We start from the raw sequence: 25,325 nt of genomic DNA, 5'->3' as shown, positions 1-25,325 counted from the left end.
ATCCTATGATGTGGACACTTTCTCAACATCTCCTTGTAGCGCTCCCAAGCTTCGCACATAGATTCTCCTGGTTGCTGCACAAACTGAGTAAGAGCACTCCTCATAGCTGCAGTTTTGGCCATTGGATAGAACTTCACCAGAAACTTTTGTGCAAGATCTTCCCAAGTAGTGATGGACCCAGCTGGTAAAGAATGTATCATTCCTTAGCTTTGTCCCTTAGAGAGAATGGGAAAAGCCTCAGCTTGATAGCCTCATCAGTGATACCATTATATTTGAAAGTACTACAGATCTCGACAAAATTCCTGATATGCATGTTGAAATCTTCAGTCGCAGCCCCTCCGAAAGAAACAGAATTCTGCACCATCTGAATAGTGCCCGGCTTGATTTCAAAAGTATTGGCCTGAATAGCCGGATGAATGATACTTGACTGAATATCATCAATTTTAGGCCGAGAAAAGTCCATAAGAGCTTGATCAGCTTGAGCTAGACGATCACCCATTATTTTAGGTTCTTTCTTTTCATTCTCTTTATCCGAATCTTCAAAAACTATCTTCTCCGGAAAGTCAAGAGCTTTAATAGTTTCCTCAGCTTTATCCAGATTTCTCTTGCGAGTGCGAGAACGTGTTTGCATAAACGCTCGCTAGAGTACTTGAGACACAACCAGAAGCAGTAAGTAACAAGTCTTAATCAATGAATCCTAATAACCACTGATGGCAAGTACATAAACTAAATAAATTAACACTGAGTCCCCAGCAGCGACGCCAAAAACTTGTTAGGCACAAAGCATGCGCTAAATAAATCACGCAAGTATACGCGTTCGAAAGTAATATAGAATGATTTCTAGTTCATTCCCACAGAGACTCTAATTAATTATATTTAATTAACACTTACTCTCCAATGTATGATTATTCTTCAATGCCAAGACAATAACAATTAAGGTTGGTAAACTAATAATTACTACGAGAAATAAACACTTGAATTAACAATATTAAACACACATGAGATCCTAACTTCATTACTACTTCATTCAATAGTTATTGTTATTAACCTTAGCATGTAATGGTGATGATATTAATCGAACAACACGAAACTGATAAACGCCAACTTTCGTTGTACGAATACCATTCTATCTAGCATCCACAATTAAGATAGAAGTTGAATAGGCATCGAGTATGTTGAGACCCTATATGTCTACAGGTCAAACATAACGATTTAAGCGCAAGTTATTCATGATGATTACACAGGGCAAGTAAAACGGTTAGAGTTACCCACTAATCATGCATATAATACATGAACCTATGCTAGCATGGCAAATTCTAAACCTCAAGATTCACTGTCGCTTCACAAGAGATTAACAGGCTATCTTACATGTTCGCGACGCATATAAGACGAATAAGCACAACCTAAACTAGATATCATACAATCACCACATACCAAGGTATTAAATAATTAACTAAAGAATTCTATAGTAAATCCACTATGATCCCATGATCACGATTAGCCCATAATAGAACTCATCGTCACCATGGGTTCATATGAAAGCATGATAATAATACAACGATAAAAGGCTAATAAAAATACTTAATAAATAATGAAGTACGTCACAAGAATATTAAGATTCAAAGCATAAAGAAAACTAGCATCCACTATTACAACGAATTAAAAGAATCACAAGATAAACGTATGCTTCCTCTTCTTCATTGTTGCGTGCTAAAACGGTCTTCTCAATCTTCTTGCCCTTTCTCTTGATGAAGAAAACGTCTTCCCATAAGGTTTATATAATTGCCCAAGAGAACCAGCGCAATAGAAGCCCAATTGTACTTGAATTAATAAAATCCAGATTCTGAAATTCTGCACGCACGCGGTCGCCTGCTGTCTCCACGCGGCCGGTTGCTGGCACGCGGCCGCCTGCTCCTGGCACGCGGTCGCCTGCTACCCTTTTGGAAAATACTTTATTTTGCTTCTATTTTTACTGATTTCTTTGCTCATCCCCCTAGACTGATTCCAAGCACTTCCTTAAGCTTTATTTGATGAAAACCACCTATCTAAGCAAGTTATACCCTGAAATGCAAAAATGCTAGAAAACGCGTCAAATACACAACATACTTGAGTTCAAGACACCAATTCAAGCCGTTATGAGATGCTCTAAGTGGTATAAAATGCCACTTATCACACACTTCCCAAGTGACCGGGTTCTAATTATTATTTGATGGGGGGCTAGTTTACGTCCCTCGTCATATGAAACCGAAGCTTGACAAGGTATCGATGTGTTCCGGAATGTGCGCAAACTAGTTTTAAGTTCTATGTATCACACTATCCAGTGATCGGATTCTAATTCTTATACATGACTAAGACCGAGGATTTCTAAAAATTTGTTATCTTATTAATCACACATAATACGACATGTTACACAATAAATATGGAGCAACGAACAGTTATATACAAAACACGTAGGCAACAAATAATACAGAGTAACGAAAAGTTACTTGCCTTAATCACGCATAGATAATTCACATTAGAAGACATATTCAATCATTAGCAAACCATCAAACACGACACATCTAAAATCTTGATTATCTCCACGATTTCAATTCTGATCAGATCCTTAATATAATTTTTCTTTTAATCTTTTAATTTTATAAAATAGTTTACAAAACTAATTTAATAACATATATCTCACCCTTCGGTATGTTTTTTTGAAAAAACCTAATAAAATTTTAAGTAAGAAGATTACAAATAATTTATTATTATTATTATTATTATTATTATTATTATTATCATTATTATTATTATATTTTAAATAACAATATTGTGACGACTGAGAATTTTGCGACGTAATTAAGTCAATAAAGTATGCTTTATGTGATGTGATTATAATTATGTGATTAAGTGTTGGTTAATTGTCTTTACTGTATATTAGAATCTAGGAGCGTAAATAGAAGCGTTCCAATTTAAAGAGTCAGTTTAGGAGTTAAGCTGTGTTGTCGGGCCGTCAAGTAGAACGGAACTCGTCCTAAAAAGGGATTAAGGTATTTAAAATATGAACTATGTGTTATTATGTGAAATGAAATGCTTGAGTAAAGTAATGCGTTCTAATGACATGTCGGTCGATAACGATATTGTGAAGCGTAATTGAAACGCTGAGCGTCGGGCCGTCAGGCTGAACGTGACCCGGTACGCGTAGAAAGGAATAAAATTAAAGAAGGACAAATTTTATGATCAGACATGAGTTGTGATTTGTTCGTATGTGTGCTTGCTTGTATGTATGCATGATTACGTGATTTGTTGATATTTTTATGGATTTAAGGGAATTATTTGATTTAAATAAGGTTTATTTAACCTTCGCACATTTTTATAAAATTATCCGAGTAAGATAAAAGCATGAGATTTGTTCCGTTATCTTCGTAATAGTCCTAGAGACTTTCTAAAAATGATGGACGGATTTATTTGGTGATCGTTGCATTATAAATTGATTTTTATGTGATAAAATGCTATTATTAGCACAAACTTGTGAAAATCATATAAAATCAACCGTTCACTCAAAAGTTTATTATGAGTAATGGTTGGAAAGCTAATTTCAAGATCTACGTCTTAAAATTTTCATTTGTAATAATTTTTGACTTTCCGAGAGGGATATATTCAATATCCGATTTCTATCTTATTTAAGTAAAAAGAAAGTATAAATCAAACAAAAAGGGATTTAGTAGATTACTAAAATACCCTTGGCCCTAATACAAATATAAACTCACTCTCCCCCCTTCTTTCTTCTTTCTTTTCCCGTGAGCATCCTCCCCCTCTCCCTCACTTTCTTTCTTCCTCTCTCTCGAACACTCTCTCTCTCTCGGCTCTCTCCCTATCTCTCTTCTCTCTCTTGCATGCAACACCGAATACTCACTCAAATTCAAAGATATTACCATCTATAGCTTCTATTTTCGGTATACTACTCAAACACCACTTGCATGTAAGTGTTTATGTAAGTGTTTATGGTTCGATCTCTATGGTTGTGTTCAAGGAAATACGATTTCTTGATACATGATCACAAGAGAAGATTCAAAAGATTTTGTGGTTTAAAACTCAAGAGGAGGCCCGTTACGGGTACTCTTAAGTTCGACCACCACCAGCCATGATCCAAGAAGAGCCGGTGGAATTTTAAAAAATGATATGTTAATGTGATTTTTGAGTTTTATGCTCTTTAAAAATTTTATGTAGCTATTACATGTCTTGGTTTCTTGAAAAGTTCAAAAAGGGTTTTGTACTTCCTTTGAAATTTAAGTGTCTGATTGATAAATGGATTGCTATGAATGTGTTAAAAGAATTTGGATTTGTGTAATTGATTTGATGCTTAAGGAATCGAATTTGAGGGTTGCATGTTGGGGATTTTGGTTCGGCTTTGTACTAATAAAAAGGGGAATTGGATTTGGTGACTTGATCTTAGTATAAACTAAGCTTGTTTAGTGAGAAATGTGATTGCATTTTGGTTTAAAAGAAGAACTAGTGAATGCATGCATGTTTAATTGGATAATGTGATTAAGGCTTGAGTCTCTAAGTGATGCTTTGTTTGTGATTCAAAAATCGTGATGAAAATGAGTTGAATGTCTTGAAAGAGATATGTCCTAAGTTCAATCATGTATGAGGATTTAGGAATAACTTTTATGTAATCTGTTTTGATTTCATTGATATTAATAAAAGATTTGTTTTGTTTTTATTGCGGGCTCTATCTATTTAAATATTTAAATAAGATATACCACAGTTTAGAGTAAAGCTTTTTATGGATTGTGATGAGATCATAATAATGAGACCTAAAAGATGATAACTCTAAACTTAAATAGTTCCTGGTCGTAGGATTACTAACCGATAATTAATAATCCGCAAAGATCGGTACATACTATGCTTGCTTCATTATGAAGGATGTCTGTTCTCATAGACATTTGTGTGGTGACGCTATAGCTAGTGTGTAGGTGCTTATTATAGAATAAGTTCACTGAACATGACTCACATAGCTGAACAACTGATGGAGTTCACTCACGTGTCAGCAGTTGTTCATATAGTGATAGTTGTACAAGTATCCTTAGACTTGAGGTCATCATAGTCATCTTGTGTACACTGAACTATGCTTTGGTTTAGTTCTTAGTCTCAAGGGACAATTATAAGGGCTCTACTGGGTATAGAAATTTGTACACGAAGATAGTGTATGATCAATAAAGGATCTACCCCTTCCAGTGTAGGAAGAGAATGTTCAATGTTGATCCACTTATGTTAGTTCAGGAATCTCTGGCCAGAGTGAATGAAATTAGAAAGGAGTTTCTAATTTACATTAAATAGAACTAAGCATAGTGAATGGGAAAGCAAGTGATTAAATAAGATAGGTTTGACACAAGTTTCATGCCTTGTATTTAATCGTGACATTACAGGGTAGAAGAAATTGATTGTACGGTAACTACTCACTGAATAGGTTCTTGGTATTCTAAGCAGTGAATTCGTATTATCCGGATAGTCGCGATATGCTGAGAAGTATCCCTCACGATGTAGAATATATATGATTAATTAATTAATCATATTTAATGAATTAGAGAATTTATATAAATAATGATAAAATAGTTTTATTATTATTTATTTCTACTACCGATTTAATATTGAACCTACAGGGTCACACCATAAAAGAGAATAATTTAATGGTGGAGGAATTAATTAATAATGGCTGATAATTATTTATTTATGAAATAAATAATTAACTGGCAAATTTAATAATTGATTAAATGAGATTTAATTGATTATAAATTAATTAAGAAAAGGTTCTTAATATTATTAATTAAGAATTTAATTTTTGGAAATTAAATCAAGTGAGAGAATTATTTCTAAAGTATTTAGAAAAAGGATTAATAATTAAAAGGTGTTTTAATTATTAGTGAGAATAATAAAGGGTTAATAATAATAATATTTTATGGGAAAATTTTCAACTGAAAATTTTGCCTATAAATATACTATTATAGACCCTATTTTTGCCTCAACCAAAAAGATTTATAAAATCCTAATTCTCTCCATCTCCTCCTCTTTCATTACATCGTTTTCTTGGTGGATACCGGTGGAGTGCTTCACACTTGAGGAGCAGCTGCTAAGGACCTCCGTTCATCGTTTTTGGATCGCCATTAAAGACCTCCATCTTTCCATTAACGTAAAGCTTCTTAAGGTAAAGCTTCTTAAGGTAAACACACTGAACTACGAATTAAATATTATTTTTCGCATGGATCCTGCGGAGGGTTTCGTTTTTTTTAAGATTAAATTTACGTTTTCGCTGCGTTTATATGCTAAAAACCCTTCAATGGCATCAGAGCTACTTGCGAAAAGTTTTTAATTCGTTTATGTGTTTAACTATTTTCGATATATGAGCATGTACGTGATTCGCCTTGATTTGATGTTGATATAATATGCTTATATATGTATGGTTTTGAATATATGATATTCATGTGAGTTGTATAATCATAAGATGATTATGTAAATTGTATATATACTGATATATACATGATTTATGTTTGTTCTAATTATGAGAATCATATTAGATACGGATTCTGAATTGGCTGCTGCAGATTTGCTGAAATCTGGGTCTGGTGTCCGATTTACGCAAACGAATACCCTATTCCATAGGTAAACGAGCGTCTGAACAAAACTAATAGCTAAAGCTATCAACGACTCGTCTGTAAGGCGTTTGACGTCGGTTACTGCCCGTAAACAGTGATTCTTGTTTTTCTGATTTGATTCTGATTTTTCTGATTTTTGTCATATTTTCTTTTTATGATTAGATCATGGATAATATGATATGTTAAGATCAGATTATGTGTTTTAACATGATTTTATGTGTTGTATGAGCACGGTGGATGGTTATGGCCTTTTGACCTTAGTGTAATGGTTTTGGTTTTGGTTTTAAATACGACTTGCATGTCGTCAATCTTTGTAATCATAAATCTCGAATGTAACTCGAGTTATTCTTGTAAGTTCATTAGATTAGTTTTACTTTCAATCATGTAATGTAATTGAAGACTCAAGAAAGCTATCCAATGGAGGTGATACAAAGAAGAAGACGAGGCATACAAGAAGACTTATGTAATAAGTAGTTGTATTTATTTCCATCACCATATTAGATTGACCTTGATCTTTATCATGAGCTTGATAAAGATCACATAGGATGGGGCCATAACCAAACACATTTACTTTATTGCACTTTACATTTACTTGTTTATTTAATTTTATATAAGAGATATATGCATATGTTTACCATGCGATGATAGATTTAGGTTAACTTAAATCTATATAAGGCGTGCTCTAGAAAATCTAGAATATGAATCGTTTCTTGCCTTAACAATAAATATTATGAATACGATCATGAGATTCTTGTGTTTATGAAACACGTAATTGAATATGAATTTTCAATATTGAGAGAAAGGATGATTCTGTCAACAACAGATTTCTATCTGTAAGAAAGGGTTATTAAGTGACGCCTCTTGACAATGCTCCACCCGATCTGGGAATCATCTGATTATCGATTATTGATTTGAAATATTTAATTTAAAAGGAAGAATCTCTTTATAATATGATTATGATTGTAACGTAATATAATCCCTCTAAAATTAAATAATATCAAGTAGTAATTGGCCAATGACACAACGGGCTTGTGTCGGTCATAGCCTTCCGACATGGTAGAAAGTGGTTCTTATTTTTAAATCATTGTCGTTTTGTGCTACAGCCGAGGGCTTTGATTTCGAAATAAGAAATACTTGTCTATTACATATAGATGTGTACATTGAATTAGAATCTAAAGGTCGGTACGTGCCACAGCCGTGGGCCGTTGGAGACTGATTCAATTGTACGAAATGTTGGGTTAGACTTGACTTAGAATATTGAGTTTGTCGTGCCACAGCCGTGACTCAATTATTCAAGAGGCTAAAGTTATATTAGGAAATAACATAAGATGTAATTGACAAGAGTTGTCTGCCTATTGAACATCACATGTCGTTTCGTGCAACAGCCGAGTTTGTGTGATGGAATGTAGGATCCCTATTCCCACTAGCATTATGAATGCTTAATTTTCACTTAGGGGTTGAAAAAAATTAGATAAACTAGTGGGAGACACTTATGAATAAAGACCCGATTCATATAGTGTTTTGAAATGAAATTGAATATTTGCTAAGTGTTGTTATGTGTTTATCATTTACAGATTTACTATATTCGTCATGTCTTCTACACTATCACTCCGGAGCATACTAGATGCTCACAAGTTGACTGGTCCTGATTTAGCTATTTGTTTTTACTGTAACAAGTTGAGGCACTGGAAGAGGAACTACAAGGTTACCTTGCAGAATTGAAGAAGAAGGGTAGTGAGACTAACGCTTCTGATTCAGGCATGTTCATGATCGAAGTTAATATGTCACTAGGTCAAATTTCTACTTGGGTATTAGATACCGCCTGTGGTTCTCATATTTGCAATTCGTTGCAAGGACTAAAGGGAAGTATGACTCTTGAAAAAGATGAGGTGATTCTACGTATGGGCGATGGAGCAAGGGTTGCAGCCATATCTGTACGATCATTTAGTTTACATATGCCTACGTGCAAGACTATTATTTTGAATAATTGTTATTACGTTCCCTCTATTGTGAGGAATATTGTTTCTATTCCTATGTTGGATGTGGATGGTTTTTCATTTATTATTAAGAATAATGAATGTTATATCCTTAGAGATAATGTTCTTTTTGGACGTGGCATTTTATATAATGGTCTGTATGTATGTGACGTAGAGCATGATTTACTTCAGATTGAACAAACTAATAAAAGAAAACGAGATGATGAAAATATGACCTATTTATGGCACTGTAGGCTAGGTAATATTAGTGAAAATAGATTGCGGACATTGCATAAGGATGGGTTACTTGACCCCTTTAATTTTGAATCATATCCTACATACGAGTCTTGTCTATTGGGTAAAATGACCAAATCTCCATTTAGTGGACATGTAGAGAGGGCTGCAGATTTGCTAGGATTGGTACACACAGATGTATGTGGACCAATATCTACGCAAGCCATGGGTGGATTTTCGTACTTCATTACTTTCATAGATGATAGATCTAGATTCGGATATGTGTATTTGATGAATCACAAGTCTGAAACCTTTGAAAAGTTCAAAGAATATAAACATGAAGTGGAGAAACAAACCAAACACAGTATTATAACTTTTCGATCAGATCGAGGTGGTGAATACTTGAATGGAGAGTTTCTATATTATCTCAAAGAAAATGGTATAGTCTCCCAGTGGACTCCTCCATATACTCCACAGTTAAATGGGGTATCTGAAAGGAGAAATCAAACTTTGTTAGACATGGTTCGGTCCATGATGAGCTATGCGAATCTTCCAGTATTCCTATGGGGTTATGCATTAGAAACCTCAGCATATTTACTGAATAAGGTGCCTTCCAAATCTGTTCCTCAAACACCATATGAGATATGGAAAGAAAGGAAACCGAGTCTTAAACACGTTAAGATTTGGGGATGTCCAGCTTATGTCAAGAAAGTTGACCCAGATAAGCTGGAATCACGATCCGTAAAATGTAATTTTGTGGGATATCCTAAAGAGACTTTGGGGGTATTACTTTTACACCGATCATCGGGTGTTTGTCTCCAGACATGCTAACTTCTTGGAAAAGGAGTTTATCCTTTAAGGAAACAGTGGGAGCAAAATTGAACTTGATGAAGTTCAAGAAGCACAAACTACTACGGATCAAGTGGAAACACCTGTTCAGACTGAACAACCTTCTGTGGAACAGCCCATTCGTAGGACAGGGAGAGTGTCTCGCCAACCTGAGAGGTATTATGGCCTTGTCATTGAGAATGACAATGAGTTGTCAATGATTGATGATGATAACCCTGTGACCTATAATGAGGCTATGAGTAGTATTGACTCAGAGAAATGGCATAATGCCATGAAATTCGAAATGGAATCTATGTATACCAACCAAGTATGGACTTTGGTTGAGGCGCCTGAAGGTGTTAAGCCTATTGGGTGCAAGTGGGTATACAAAAGAAATATTGGAGCAGATGGCCAGGTGGAGACCTATAAGGCCAGGCTCGTGGCAAAAGGATTCAAACAAAGGCAAGGGATTGACTTTGATGAAACTTTTTCGCCTGTAGCCCTGTTAAAATCAATTCGGATTTTGCTTGCGATTGCTACTTACTACGACTATGAGATCTGGCAAATGGACGTGAAAACGGCCTTCCTCAATGGGAACTTGAGGAGGAAGTGTATATGACACAGCCAGAGGGTTTTCTTTCCAAGGGAAATGAACACCTAGTGTGTAAGCTGCTGCGAACCATATATGGTTTAAGACAAGCTTCTCGTAGATGGAACATCCGTTTTGATGAGACAATCAAAGAGTTTGGTTTTATCAAAAACGTAGATGAACCATGTGTCTACAAGAAGGTTAGTGGGAGCGTGGTAACATTTCTTGTATTGTATGTGGATGACATACTTTTTATACGAAATGATATACCGATGCTACAATCAGTCAAAGTATGGCTATCAAAGAACTTCACCATGAAGGACTTGGGAGAAGCATCCTACATTCTCGGTATGAAGATCTATAGAGATAGATCTAGAAGAATGATAGGTCTTACCCAGGGTACATACATCCAGAAAGTGCTTAAAAGGTTTAGCATGGAAAACTCCAAAAGAGGTCTCATACCGATGAACCATGGAGTGTCCCTTTCCGAAAAAATGTCTCCTAAGACACCTGAGGAAAGAGAGCGTATGAGTAAGATTCCTTATGCTTCAGCAATAGGATCTATCATGTACGCGATGTTGTGTACAAGGCCTGATGTTGCTTATTCAATTAGTATGACGAGCATATATCAGTCCAATCCAGGTGAAGACCACTGGAAAGCAGTGAAAAACATCTTTAAGTACTTGCGAAGGACTCATGACATTTTTCTTGTTTTTGGTGGTGAATCTGAGTTGAAAATAGAGGAGAAGTCAACGTCGAGAGAGTTGACACACATAACAACGTAGCAGACCCACTCACAAAGCCACTTTCTCAGAGTCACTTTGATCGTCATAAAGACAAGATGGGTATTAGATACCAGAGTGATAGGCTTTAGTACAAGTGAGAGATTGAAAGAGATATGTCCTAAGTCCAATCATATATGAGGATTTAGGAATAACTTTTATGTAATCTATTTTGATTTCATTGATATTAATAAAAGACTTGTTTTGTTTTTATTGCGGGCTCTATCTATTTAAATGTTTAAATAAGATATACCACAGTTTAGAGTAAAGCTTTTTATAGATTGTGATGAGATCATAATAATGAGACCTAAAAGATGATAACTCTAAACTTAAATAGTTCCTGGTCGTAGGATTACTAACCGGTAATTAATAATCCGCAAAGATCGGTACATACTATGCTTGCTTCATTATGAAGGATGTCTGTTCTCATAGACATTTGTGTGGTGACACTATAGCTAGTATGTAGGTGCTTATTATAGAATAAGTTCACTGAACATGACTCACATAGCTGAACAACTGATGGAGTTCACTCACGTGTCAGCAGTTGTTCACATAGTGATAGTTGTACAAGTATCCTTAGACTTGAGGTCATCGTAGTCATCTTGTGTACACTAAACTATGCTTTGGTTTAGTTCTTAGTCTCAAGGGACAATTATAAGGGCTCTACTGGGTATAGGAATTTGTACACGAAGACAGTGTATGATCAATAAAGGATCTACCCCTTCTAGTGTAGGAAGAGAATGTTCAATGCTGACCCACTTATGTTAGTTCAGGAATCTCTGGCCAGAGTGAATGAAATTAGAAAGGAGTTTCTAATTTACATTAAATAGAACTAAGCATAATGAATGGGAAAGCAAGTGATTAAATAAGATAGGCTTGACACAAGTTCCATGCCTTGTATTTAATCGTGACATTGCAGGGTAGAAGGAATTGATTGTACGGTAACTACTCACTGAATAGGTTCTTTGTATTCTAAGCAGTGAATTCGTATTATCCGGATAGTCGTGATATGCTGAGAAGTATCCCTCACGATGTAGAATAAATATGATTAATTAATTAATCATATTTAATGAATTAGAGAATTTATATAAATAATGATAAAATAGTTTTATTATTATTTATTTCTACTACCGGCTTAATATTGAACCTACAGGGTCACACTATAAAAGAGAATTATTTAATGGTGGATGAATTAATTAATAATGGCTGATAATTATTTATTTATGAAATAAATAATTAATTGGAAAATTTAATAATTGATTAAATGAGATTTAATTGATTATAAATTAATTAAGAAAAGGTTCTTAATATTATTAATTAAGAATTTAATTTTTGGAAATTAAATCAAGTGAGAGAATTATTTCTAAAGTGTTTAGAAAAAGGATTAATAATTAAAAGGTGTTTTAATTATTAGTGAGAATAATAAAGGGTTAATAATAATAATATTTTATGGGAAAATTTTCAGCTGAAAATTTTGCCTATAAATATACTATTATAGACCCTATTTTTGCCTCAACCAAAAAGATTTATAAAATCCTAATTCTCTCCATCTCCTCCTCCTTCATTACATCGTTTTCTTGGTGGATACCGGTGGAGTGCTTCACACTTGAGGAGCAGCTGCTAAGGACCTCCGTTCATCATTTTTGGATCGCCATTAAAGACCTCCATCTTTCCATTAACGTAAAACTTCTTAAGGTAAAACTTCTTAAGATAAACACACTGAACTACGAATTAAATATTATTTTTCGCATGGATCCTGCGGAGGGTTTCGATTTTTTTTAAGATTAAATTTACGTTTTCGCTGCGTTTATGTGCTAAAAATCCTTCATGTCTAAGATAAGGTGTAAAACAAGTTGAAATTGTGATTTAAAACCTTGCATGTGTGATTTCTTGAAAAACCCGAATGGGTCTTATGGTTAAAAAGAGAATTAAGTGGATTTTTGTGAGATTATATGTTAATTATCTTAGTTACAAATAAGAACTTGGTTGCATGTCATTGATTGGATGATGCTGTGTTCGAATTTGAAAACTAAAAGAGGTTGTTGATTTTCAATTCTTGATGTGATTATGATTCGGTTTTTGGATTAAAAAGAAAGAAGCTTAATTGCATAAAAGACCCTTGTAATTTGCATACCAAAGAGGTTTATTGTGTTTGATTATATGAGATTGAAATTAAGTACACTTGGTTGTTTTAGGTTTATAGCCGAATGGTATATAAGTAGAAAAAAGATTGATTTGGTTCCATTCCCTTGCTAAGTGATTGCATGTGAAATTCTAGGAGATATGTGATTCATTTGTTTGATTAAATGATGTTATGGTTCAAATTAAGGAATAAATGAAAAAGGGAATTAAGTGGTTTGATATTAAAGAACTATAAGTGACAGTTATGGTCGCAAAAGATTTAGTTGTGAATAAATCATGTACTCGTAAGAGTTATATTGGTGTGATTTGAAGAATAGTTAAGGTTAAGCAAGTATGAGTCGATTGATGAGTATATAAAGATATAAAGGCTATGAGAAAGGAATGTGTTATGTGCTATGTGCATAAGTGTATAAGCTATACTCGTATATATGAGTCAAGAGTATAATCGAGCTATCGTATTGAGTGATCGTTCCGGGAACGAGAGTTGAGAAACTGATTAAGGTTTTGGTTTTTATTGTAGATTCGGAGCGTGAGGGCATTCAGGCTAGGAAAGGGAAGGGTATACTAGGTGGTAATAGTTCAACCTTCAGGAAAGCGAATTTTGGCAAGTAACTCTCATTACTTGTGTAAATGGTTATAGAGAGGTTATTGTTCATACCATGTAGAGTATTGAACTGTTAAAATAATGAACCCCTGTTAATGATTCGAGATACCCTGTCTTGATCTTGTTAAATTATTATTGACAAGCTTATTGACTCTACCCTTTGGTAACCTGTCTTTCCTGTTCAAATTAATTGTCATACTATGAACTGTTATAAACCCTATAATTACCTTTACGAACCCCTTGTAATGATAACATATTCCTTGATCACCATATTTCCTATTGATCCTTGAAACAGATATTGATTCTTCTAACTTAGGTACCTTGATATCATTGATTCAAGATCCCTAGAATTGCTCTTTCCTATCCTTGATTCATTTCCTTAACTTTGATTTCTTGAAATTGAATCTAAGAATGAGTTTCGACTTGAAAGAGTCCAAATGATTTCATATTCTTGGTAATGATAAAATGAATTTAGAAAACCTACTTTTTCCAACTCAAGGTTTTTCAAACAAATTCCTGATAGATTGGATTGGACGTAAGAGGCTAGTGGGACTAGTCCAGTCATTGTAAGAGGCTAGCGGGGCTAGTCCAGTTTAAAGCTGAAATTATGCCGTATGGTACCTTAATGACCGGATGGAGGTCGGTACGGGCTGATCACCCGTATTATAATGAAATGAAAGATAAAGTGGTCCAATCAAGGGTTCTATATTGATTTTAAAAAGGAATGGAAACTTCCTACTCAGTAATGAATTCTTTGAAAATGAAAATGGTTTATATTGCGTTGAAAAGAGTTGATTGTGATATTGTAAAGCTTAAAGCTCGTGAACCCTAATTTTAATCTGTTGATCATATAATTGATTTCATATAATGAAAATATTGTCGCTTTCCTTTCTGAAAGATCTGTTTTGATCCTTTAATGATTTGTGATGAATGTCGGCTTTCACCCTGCTTTGAGCCTTGTTCCATGAAAACCCCACACTTTTCCTTCATAACCTTTCCTTAACCCGAAAGATGGAAATCTGCCACCTAGAACTGATAAAGTAGAATGCCCTGAGTTTGGTTAAGTAAATTGTGGATTTCATATCATAGAACTGCTTTATAGTTACTTGCTGAGTTTTATACTCATATGTTTTGTTTTAATCTAACCATGGCAGTTAAGCAAGAAGATGGTCAGGCTCAGGCGCACTGCTCGTAAGAGCGTACCTGGTGGTCCCTATCATGTTGAGGGCTTCTAGTTGCCAGAGCAGGTAGAGATGTTTTTGAGTGAGAAAGCGCTTAGCCTGAAGGTTGTAAAGATACAATGGGTTATCTGTCGGTTCCAAGTCGGGATCGACTATGTATACTTTATATTATTTTGGGGTTGTAAGTTATATTTTATGGTTGGTAGTTGTAATCTTGTCTCATACTTTATCCTGTTTGATCCTGTTGGTAGTTAATCGGGGTTTATGTTTATATAATTATTAGATTAAAGGTGTGTTGGTCCTCATTTCCTAACCCCGAGATTGAGGGCGTCACAAATATTATACCCAGTTAATGAAAAAAGTGGTTGTTAAGCGAAAAATTATAATATAAAAGTCAATTTTTATTATACATATGAAGATTATAGATGTTTATAATAATAATAATAATAATAATAATAATAATAATAATAATAATTAATAATAATATTATTATTATTTTAAAATCATAATATTACAAATAGTTAATAGAAAAAGTGTTCAGTAACAATAAGCAACAGTATTGTAAAAATCGGTAACTTGTCGGAGTACTCGTTTTCGAACCTAAGACCGATCTGGTTTTCAAGTAATTATGTTCAAGAACGATTTTATCAAAAATCGGTTAAAACTCGATTTGTCTCCGAGTATTTGGGATCAAACTCCGGATTGACTTTCACTCGGAGGTCAAATTTTAATTTTTATCACAAGACTTTGGATATATGTTTAACAAGTACTCGGAACTCGCGATTAACTTTCACCGGGGATCAAATTTTAGTATTTATCACGTGATTTTGAGTTTTTTTTTGTCTTGAGTATATATATTACAAAAAATAATATATTATTGTTAATTTCAAGTTTTCACATACTTGTAAAAGAATTTGAATGGAATCATTATATATATATATAAATTGAAAAAAATTGTATCCGATTTATTCTCCGATTACTCATTTTGAGCACTTTTTGTGTTTCGAGTACTCATTTTTACGAAAAAAATTGAGTCATGTGTTTCGAGCACTCATTTTAAAACTCATGTCACTGATTTTTTTTAATATAATATAATTTTTTGAATTTTATTTGAATTGAATTTTAAGATATCAAATTTGTTTATTTAAATTTTTTAGATAATTTGATTTGATAATATAGATACAAACTTCAATGAAAATTTCTTAAAATGAGAACTGTGAAAACCGGTGATTTTAATAGTTAAAATGAGTGATTTTTATAAAATTTAAAAATTTCCGTTTGCACAAAAACAAAAATTTACATAATTCAAAATTTCAGCTTTTCAAAAATTTACCAATTTCAAATACAAAATTACCGGTTCTCGCAATTATCATTTTAAGAAGTTCTCATTTAAAGTGTAATTCTATATTATCAAATTATATTATTTAAAAAACTTAAACAAACAAAATTCAAATTTAAAAATTTCAATTCAAATTAAATATGAAAAAAATTATATTATATTAAAAAATTCGTAACACAAGTTTTAAAATAGCAATTAATAAAAAAGTGGTTAGTAAGTAAGAAAAATAAGATCATGTAAAAAAAAGTAAGAAAAATAAGAGGAATAGTGCATATTTGCGCAGCCAGAAGCATAATGGCCAAGAGACAAAATTTGATTTAAACATCTCCTCTCTCTCTCTCTCTCTCTCTCTCTCTCTCTCTCTTTTTTGACTTTTCTCCTTTATCACGGAGTATCTTTGTATTGTTTTCGGACCCCCCGTATTCTTTCCCTCCCCTCCCTCTCTCGTATTTGTGTATTTGTGTACATCCATTTTATGTATATCTCGTTCATGTTGTCACATATTCCAATTTATCTCACTTTATTATTCCCATCATCTTGGTTGCTGCTGAACTCATAACTATTGATTTCTTCATGGAAGAGGAGATTGTTGCTGATATCAGGTTTTTCATTTAAACCCCCCATCCAATTATTTAAACCCCTTTAATCTTTTATTTCATTTTCTTGATTTTATAAGTTCTTGATGAATTATTTACTTGCTTTTTTTCGCTGATTGTTTGACCCTTTTCTTGATTTTACTTGTATTTGGATATGTATGTCTGTGTGTGTGAGTAATTGTGTGTCTATATATGTGAGGTGGGTTCTTTTTGTTCATTTTTTTTATAGTTTACTTTAGCTTTTAGGGTTGAATATATGTGTTTTATAGTGTTGTGTGGCTTTTTGAGACTCCAATAATGTGTTTTTTGATTGAAAGATGGGTTTTTGATTTTATATATGTTGAGATAGAGTTGAATTTTTTACAAAGTTTGTAATTTGATTGAATTTTAATGGTGGTTTGATGGTTTTTGGCAATGTGGTGTTGGACAGTTGGGATGTGGAAGGGGATGACTTGAGGGGTGTGGGTATAGAGGATAAAGATGTTAGCGACGAAGAGATTGAAGCGGAAGAGTTGGAGAAACGTATGTGGAAAGATCGTATTAAGCTTAATAGGATTAAAGAAAGACAGAGAATTGCAGCTTTAAGGGAAGCGGAGCAGCAAAAGAATAAGAAGATTACTGATCAGGCTCGACGTAAGAAGATGGCAAGAGCGCAAGATGGGATTTTGAAGTATATGTTGAAGCTTATGGAAGTTTGCAAAGCTCGTGGGTTTGTCTATGGGATCATACCTGAGAAGGGTAAAGCTGTCAGTGGAGCTTCAGATAATATTAGGGCTTGGTGGAAAGAAAAGGTTAAGTTTGATAAGAATGGACCTGCTGCTATACTCAAGTATGAAGCAGAGTGTTTTGCAAAAGGTGAGGGTTTAGGCTATTCAAATGGAAATAATAAAAGCTCTTTGACAGACTTGCAAGATGCAACTTTGGGTTCTCTTTTATCTTCTTTGATGCAGCATTGTGATCCACCTCAGAGAAAGTTCCCGCTAGATAAGGGCATACCTCCACCGTGGTGGCCATCTGGAAATGAGGACTGGTGGCTAAGATTAGGATTGTTGAAGGGTCAGAGTCCCCCCTATAAGAAGCCACATGATCTGAAAAAGATGTGGAAAGTGGCGGTTCTCACTTCTGTGATAAAGCATATGTCACCTAATTTTGCCAAGATCAGGAGGCTAGTCAGGCAGTCAAAATGTTTGCAGGATAAGATGACTGCTAAGGAGAGCTCGATTTGGTTGGGGGTGTTGGGTAGAGAGGAAGCCCTTGTCCACCAGCCAAGTAGTGAGAACGGGGGATCTGGAATCACTGAGTCAGTCTCAGTTGGTTGTGGTCGTGGTCAGAAGAATAGATCGTCTGACAGTAGTGACAGTGATTATGATGTTTATGGTGTTGGAGATTGCCTACGCTCTGTTTCATCTAAGAATGGTGGTAGAAATCAACAGATGACCGTGGAACTATCTGTTCCTTCTCATAATATTGGGCAGCAGCTTCAGATTAATGAGAATGCAGAGGAGCAACCTGATAGTAAAAGGCAGCGTGTAAAGTCAAATATTGATAAAGAACAGGTTGTGAGACATGTCACTGAGCCTACCGATGAGATCGGAAGTACTATACCTGATATAAACCAATCTGATGCACATTTGGTTGCATATGACATGCATGCAGGTCAACATGAAAGTGATACATTATTCTCTGTTAATGATAAAGATCCCAGCAAACGATTTGAGCCGCCAGTGCCAGAGTTGAATGCTAACAGTTATTTTGTTAATGCTTCCGCTAGTGTAATCTCGCCAAGCTCCTATTCGGGTGAGAGGTCTTTTCTGAACCCGGGGATTCAAAACCCAGGGCATAGGCCTTATCATGGGTTCACTCAAGGACCTCAAGAGTCTGGATTGGCTGTAGCACATCCATCTGGCTTGCCCCATGGGCCTGAGAGTTATGGTTTGCAATTTGGCTCTCACAATCCTGCTTTGCATCATGAACCTGAAAATAGTTTCTTCCATCAAGATCATCCTTATGCTCATCTAAATATATCAGTTCCATTTGCTGCTGGACAAAGGCATGATGAACAGAGGTCTCAGGTGATCAATGATGATATCCAGATGAAGCCAGATAGTTCAGGACTCCATTTACCAGTTCCACATGAAAACAGAGGTGCTTTAGATGGACATGATAGTAACAATTATGTGCTAGATACATTTCGCAGTGAGCATGTTCGACCTCCTCAGAACGATTTTGAACCTCTAAATAAATTGCCAGTGGATGATTTTCCAGAAATAGCGAGTCCGTTTAATATCGATGATTATTTGCAAGGAGATGACCTAATGGAATTCTTTGCGTCCTGAAACTGCTGGAGCTGCTACATAAAATCTAGACCGCGTCTTTTTCCGAAACTCCACAAAATTTTTTTTTTTTTTCAAAGTTTAGGACAAATCATTTACTTGGCAGTTCTTTATTAATAGAATGTATGTTGCTGGGAGTTAAAGAAATGGGATGATTTGACAAGAACTAGGTAAATGAGTTATTATTTCTCAATAGTTCCGTTATTCAGGCATTGTCACTGTAAATTATGGTTTATGCTACTTTTGGAATTCTATCATTCGTACACAAAACAATATTCGGTGAAGCACACCAGAAAAAGTAATCAATATAATTGTTTCATTTTGTGGCTAGCCACATGTGCTTAAATATGGCCATCTAACAACTTTAGTAGGGAAAAAGATGAACACTATGGCTACAACTATGATAGTGCATTTGTACAAAGAATTGTAGATGATAGATATATGTCCAAGAAGGTAACTTCTGTAGATGATATCGATTATATGCTGCAGACTCACTTTCATCTAATACATACAATAGTCTTTATTGCCTTGATCCTGGAATCAACTTTGTGATTACCCTCACCAAATTTATAGCCTCGTCCTATTCTTCTCCCGTGAAGGCTGGAGCCAATGAATATCTGATGTAGTTCGTCTCTGCGATTTTGTACTCAACCGCCACTATAAGTTCCGACGAGGCGCTGACAGTCACTTGATTAGCCAAAGAAGTTGCTTTGTAAAAGAGTTCATATACCTCAGCAGAGACAGCAATGAAACTGTTTCTTCTTCTAGCTCAACATTTCCTTGACACTATTAAGACACTGATCAGTGCACCTGATCAAGGCTAAGCATTTCCTTGACAAACAAACTAGCTGATCATTAGCAAACCAAAGTAAACATACAATTTACTGATTCTGGTCAAGGCAAATCATTACTAGACATCTCTCAGAAACAAACTATTTATGCATTAGATATAAACTAAAGTAGACCTTAGCATATTATGTTAGCATTCAGGGCCGGCCCTTGGGTAGCGCCTAGAGCATCAGCCGGGGTAGGGACACCAAAATTTCCGATAATATGTATATATATAGGTGTAATTTTTATATTTAAAATATAAATTCTATTCAAATATACTAATATTTAAACATATTTGAGGCACCCATTCAATTAAAAACATAATAAATTATATATTTGATAACTATTTTTTTAAGCTAAAAACCAACTTAAATTGAAAAATATGGCAAAATTATAGTAATCCATTATTATAACATGATGCATTTCTAACCGGTTGTTCAAAAATTTATAAGACAATCCATATAATTGTCTTTTGTAGTTAAAGCATTAGAACTAATCCCCTTATAATAGATTCTAACTTGGATGACGTAAATATATCACGAGTTCATTTTTCGAAAGTCTTAATTAAAGTGGAGGAAGATTGTTTAATTAGTCATTCTAACCAAATTTTAGAGTAATTTATTTTCGTTGACATTGTGGTACCACGCCTATTCTTAACTATGAGGAAACGAAAGTGATTTGAACTTATATAAAATATATGCGGATATATTTGAAAGTAAGAAGTCTTGTGCGAATGTATTGATTAACACTTGTGAAAAGATAGACATAAGTACTAAGTGAGATTTTATGCACATAATTAAGTTTTTTATAGTGATCCACTGTTACATAGGGTAATGGATAGATTTATGTTGTGAATATTAAAATAGTCCTATAATGAATTGTCCTATACTATAGGATGCATTATATTAAACTTATGATGCTCAAAAATTAGAATTTAAAGAAATAAAATGTCAGACATTTCTAATTTTTTTTGTTGCACCATATACAAGCTTGTCAAATAGATTGTTACAGAAAATTAAAAGTGCATATTTAGAGATAGATAGATGATAAAAGTTGCATTTGTTATATTGTTCTGCCTTACATTACTTTATAGATATACTACTAATCTTAACTAACTTGTATATCATGAATGACAGATGTATCTTATTATCAGACTTGACACCTGGACACTAGGCTACATATATGACTACTGTTGCTCTCACTTCTGCATACTACTTTGTGTTGTATTGTGAAATGAGGCTTCTCTTGCTTCTCAGTCTTGTGTAGTTGTATATTGTTAACATCCCCCTCAAGTGAGGAGTGGAGAAAAGATTCAGAACTCCTAACTTGGCTAATAAATAGTGCAAATGAGTAGCACCAAGTGCTTGGGTAAAGAGATCGGTAGGTTGCTCATGAGTAGGTAAATAGGCTGTAGTAATCACACCCTTTTGCAGCTTATCACGAACAAGATGATAGTCGATTTCTATATGTTTAGTTCGCTTTTGATACACAAGATTAGCAGCAATGTAAAGTGCAGAAATATTGTCACAATATAATACAGTAGGTGACAATTGTGGGACACCCAAATTATATAGCAAAGCTCATAACCAAACTAGCTCCCAAGTGGTATCAGCTATGGAGCAATATTCTGCCTCCGAGGAAGAACGAGAAACAATAGGTTGTTTCTTACTTGTCCAAGAAATCAAGGAATCTCCAAGACACAGAATCATGTGACATAACGATGGGTAACTTTGCAGCTACCCCAATCAGTATCACAATATGCTGTTAGCTGAAAATTGGATCTAGCAGAGAGTAAGAGACCTTGGCCACATGTACCTTTTCGGGTAAATTTTTATCCAACCCGAACTAGACCCGAAATTCAAAAATTCCAATCCTAATTCGTACTTTTGCAGGTTGGGTTCGTGTCGGATTTCGGGTCGTATATGATTTTGCCACCCCTAATGGCACATAAAGCAATAAAGCAGATGGTATCCTCACGGTAGGTTCGTATTCATACTACTTGATAGTTGAGCATTAGAAGGTAAACCTAGTAAATAAGATATATTTAACAACCCAACTAGTTAAGGTTTCTCAAGATAATACTTATTTAAATCCAAACTCCATTAAAATCCGATAAAACTTTACAACTTCTCAAAAATACAATAAACTTACAATTCTTGAATTAAAAAACAACTAAATTACAAGCATGCCAACAAACTCTCAGAGAAATCTAAGAAAGTCCAAACTACTCAAAGTTCCATAAATCGCACCCTTCCCATAAGTAGCCCGCCTAAGTAAGAATACCTGTCGGAGGAATACAAAGAGAACAAAGGACCGACAGTGAGCGAAAGGCTCATATACGGATATAATAATTGAATAAAGATTTAAAGATGACGAGGCTAAGAACACAACTGAATATCTGAATAAAGCACAATAATAATAGTGAATGAGACAATATAAAAAAATGAATAATCAACTCACAAAATAAAACTAAATGCTTACCACCCAAAACTTATCATACTCTTGCATATATCCTTATCAATTTTACATAATAATCACAAATAATATAATCGAAAGAATAATGATAAAATAAAATCATACCCTTACACATACTCTTACACATATTCTCACACTTACAAAATAATACACAAAATAGCTTACATACGAACATGGGAGATAATCTTACACTTACAGGATGTCCTACATTTTCGGTATTCCAGAAATATGTAGTCATCAAAACTTACAGGGGCTTGCACAGCACAAAGCAAATCTACCCAATATCTTACAGGGGCTTGCACGGCAATACACACGTGCTACCAAAAAAGCCAAATCATACACATACTAGCCATGGCTATACGTGTCCTACAACTTCGGCGACACGCCCATACAATTTAAGTACACGGCATAGGAGGTGTCAAGCACGAGATTATCCACTCGCGACGGATGTCTTACAAACTCCCAAGTCATACAAATAACATAAATAACTCAAAATAAATACTCAAAGATCACACACTCAAATATCTTACATCTCCAAAATCATATATAAATTTATCAAATAACCTCAAAAAAACTATAACCCAACATCACGAAACAAAATAACATAACAAACCACTAATTATTGATAAGCTCAAATCTGATCAGTTTCAAAGAATGCCAAATTACTGCATAAAGATGAAGTCAACTGAAAAAGTACGAAACACGAAAGTCGTAAGAAATTCCGAGACCTTTCCAGAATGGTAAGGCTCGTCAAAAACGAACAAGTAACGAATTCAGAAAACAAATAAATGCGGACTGCAGAACAGAATCAGCCCCTGATTACAATTGTATTTTGATGTTTAAGACATCAAAATCACAGAATTTAGCAGCAGAATGTAAATGCAAATTGCAGATATCAAAAAGAGCTTTCCAGAATGGTATTGCTCATAATATTTGAACAAATATTCAATTTATAATGAATTTACGAAGTTAGGCCGCACAAACAGAAATTTCAACAATAGATTACACAAACAACAGATTTTGACATATTTACAAGCAGAATTTCAGAAATTGCAAAGAAAGAAAAACGAAGATAATCAAATTATCTTTCCAACGAGTATAGAATCACAATCATAAGATGAACAACGAATCGGATGCAAATTTAACAAGATTCAGAATATGCAATATACATACACGAATTCGAATACGAAAAGAAAGAATATAAGAAAGATATCCGTACCTCGAGATCTTAGTAACCGTGAATGCTAATAACGATTTCAGAACCACAAATCACAAGAACCCCAGTTCCACAAACGCCAAATTCAAAACCCTCCAAAAAGTTCTTGATGTTCATCTCTATCTCCATCTATTTTCTCTTTCTCTTTCTCTCTCCCTCTCTCCCTCTCTCCTCTCTTCTCCAATCAAAGTAGCGCAAACCCTTATTTTTTTAGCAAACCCTAACTCTTCCTTTCCTTCTTTCTCCCTTTTTTTATTAAAACCCTCTCTTTTTTTTATAATAGCCTTACTATTTTTTTTAAACCAATACCCTTAAAACAATATTCTGAATATAAGAATAAAAATAAACTTATAAAAACTATTTTAACTACAGCACACTGACATTAATAAATAATTAAATCAAATAATTCAACTAAAAATAATTATAAAAATCGGGATGTTACAATATAAATTTAGCTTACTATGGATCACTTGCTAACCTTTCTTATTAATCAATAAACATAATTTACATGATAATTATTAACGGAGGAATTTGGTGATAACAAATTTCCGAGGTTGCTGGAATAACAAACGTATGAAAATATGGGATAAGGTTTTTGGATGTTTTGGGATGGCTGAGATAGTATTGATGATTGAATTTGCAATGAAGATCGAATGTTGAATTCACTCTTTTTCACAAGGGGTTGCTTTATCCCATATAATGTGCCAAAGTACCCCTATTTATAGGGGGGATCAAGCCAAGGGTAATTTTTGGGGAGTAAGAAGTCTTTACAGGCTATTTTATTCTCAAAAGTCCCGTAGGACTGAGGCCACCGTCTAAAGCAATCGTCATGAGCTTAAAGCCTGGATACTTTCTCGGAGCGTGGAGAAGGTGAAGCTTGTTCGTGCACTTCTTTGTCAGCTTTAATTTTTTGTGTATTATAATTTATAATTTTTCTAAATGTTGATTTAATTTATCACATAATTTAATTCTTACCAACTTATATCGTACACATTAGTATGTAAAAATATGTAAATGTTAATTTTGTAACCTAGTTATCATCAACCATTAAGAATAATTTTAATCTAGTTTGATTATATTTTTTAAAAATTACCTAACGGTGCAAGTTTTATATCCTGAGTATCGAAAAGAAAGGTATCATCGTAAAGATTTTTAAAATGGTGGTGGAATAAGAAGAAAAGAAGAATTATTCAACTACACACACTCATATATTCAGAATATGATAGAAATGATATTTGGTGTACTTAAAGCTAGATTTCTAGATTTCACATCTTGAAGGATATAACAAATTATCCGTTGAGACGACAGATGTTAATTCCACATGGATGTTGTGTGTTGCACAATTTTATAAGAATGGAAGCTCGGGCGGATAGATTATTCACTATTTATGGTCAAGAATATTTAGTCGCACTGGCAGACAATCTTAACAAGAAAATCTTAGCAGAGTAGATTATCATTAGAAGATATTTTTCCTTATTGCTGAATCAAATAACGATCTTGGTTTTACAATACGAAGGTTTTATGGCTAAACCAAAACAAGTCATAACTGAGGTTTTTGAGAGAT

General features: G+C 34.2%; 1 protein-coding gene and 1 non-coding gene across 2 annotated transcripts; both read left to right on the top strand.

The window, feature by feature from the left end:
- On the top strand, positions 1–108 carry LOC141687757 (small nucleolar RNA R71). The gene has a single exon (XR_012561241.1). It is a non-coding gene; the product is annotated as a small nucleolar RNA R71 (small nucleolar RNA).
- A 16,553-nt stretch (positions 109–16,661) lies between these two features.
- Positions 16,662–19,585, top strand: LOC141684235 (ETHYLENE INSENSITIVE 3-like 3 protein). The gene is made up of 2 exons (XM_074489104.1): positions 16,662–16,912; positions 17,337–19,585. Exons 1-2 carry the CDS (start codon positions 16,884–16,886, stop codon positions 19,240–19,242), a joined length of 1,935 nt encoding a protein of 644 aa, XP_074345205.1. The 5' UTR covers positions 16,662–16,883; the 3' UTR covers positions 19,243–19,585.
- The last annotated feature ends 5,740 nt before the right edge of the window (positions 19,586–25,325 follow it).

Source organism: Apium graveolens, chromosome 9 (assembly GCF_009905375.1).
Source record: "Apium graveolens cultivar Ventura chromosome 9, ASM990537v1, whole genome shotgun sequence".
In the NCBI taxonomy this organism is placed as follows: domain Eukaryota; kingdom Viridiplantae; phylum Streptophyta; class Magnoliopsida; order Apiales; family Apiaceae; genus Apium; species Apium graveolens.
This window is presented reverse-complemented; position numbering and strand designations above follow the sequence as displayed.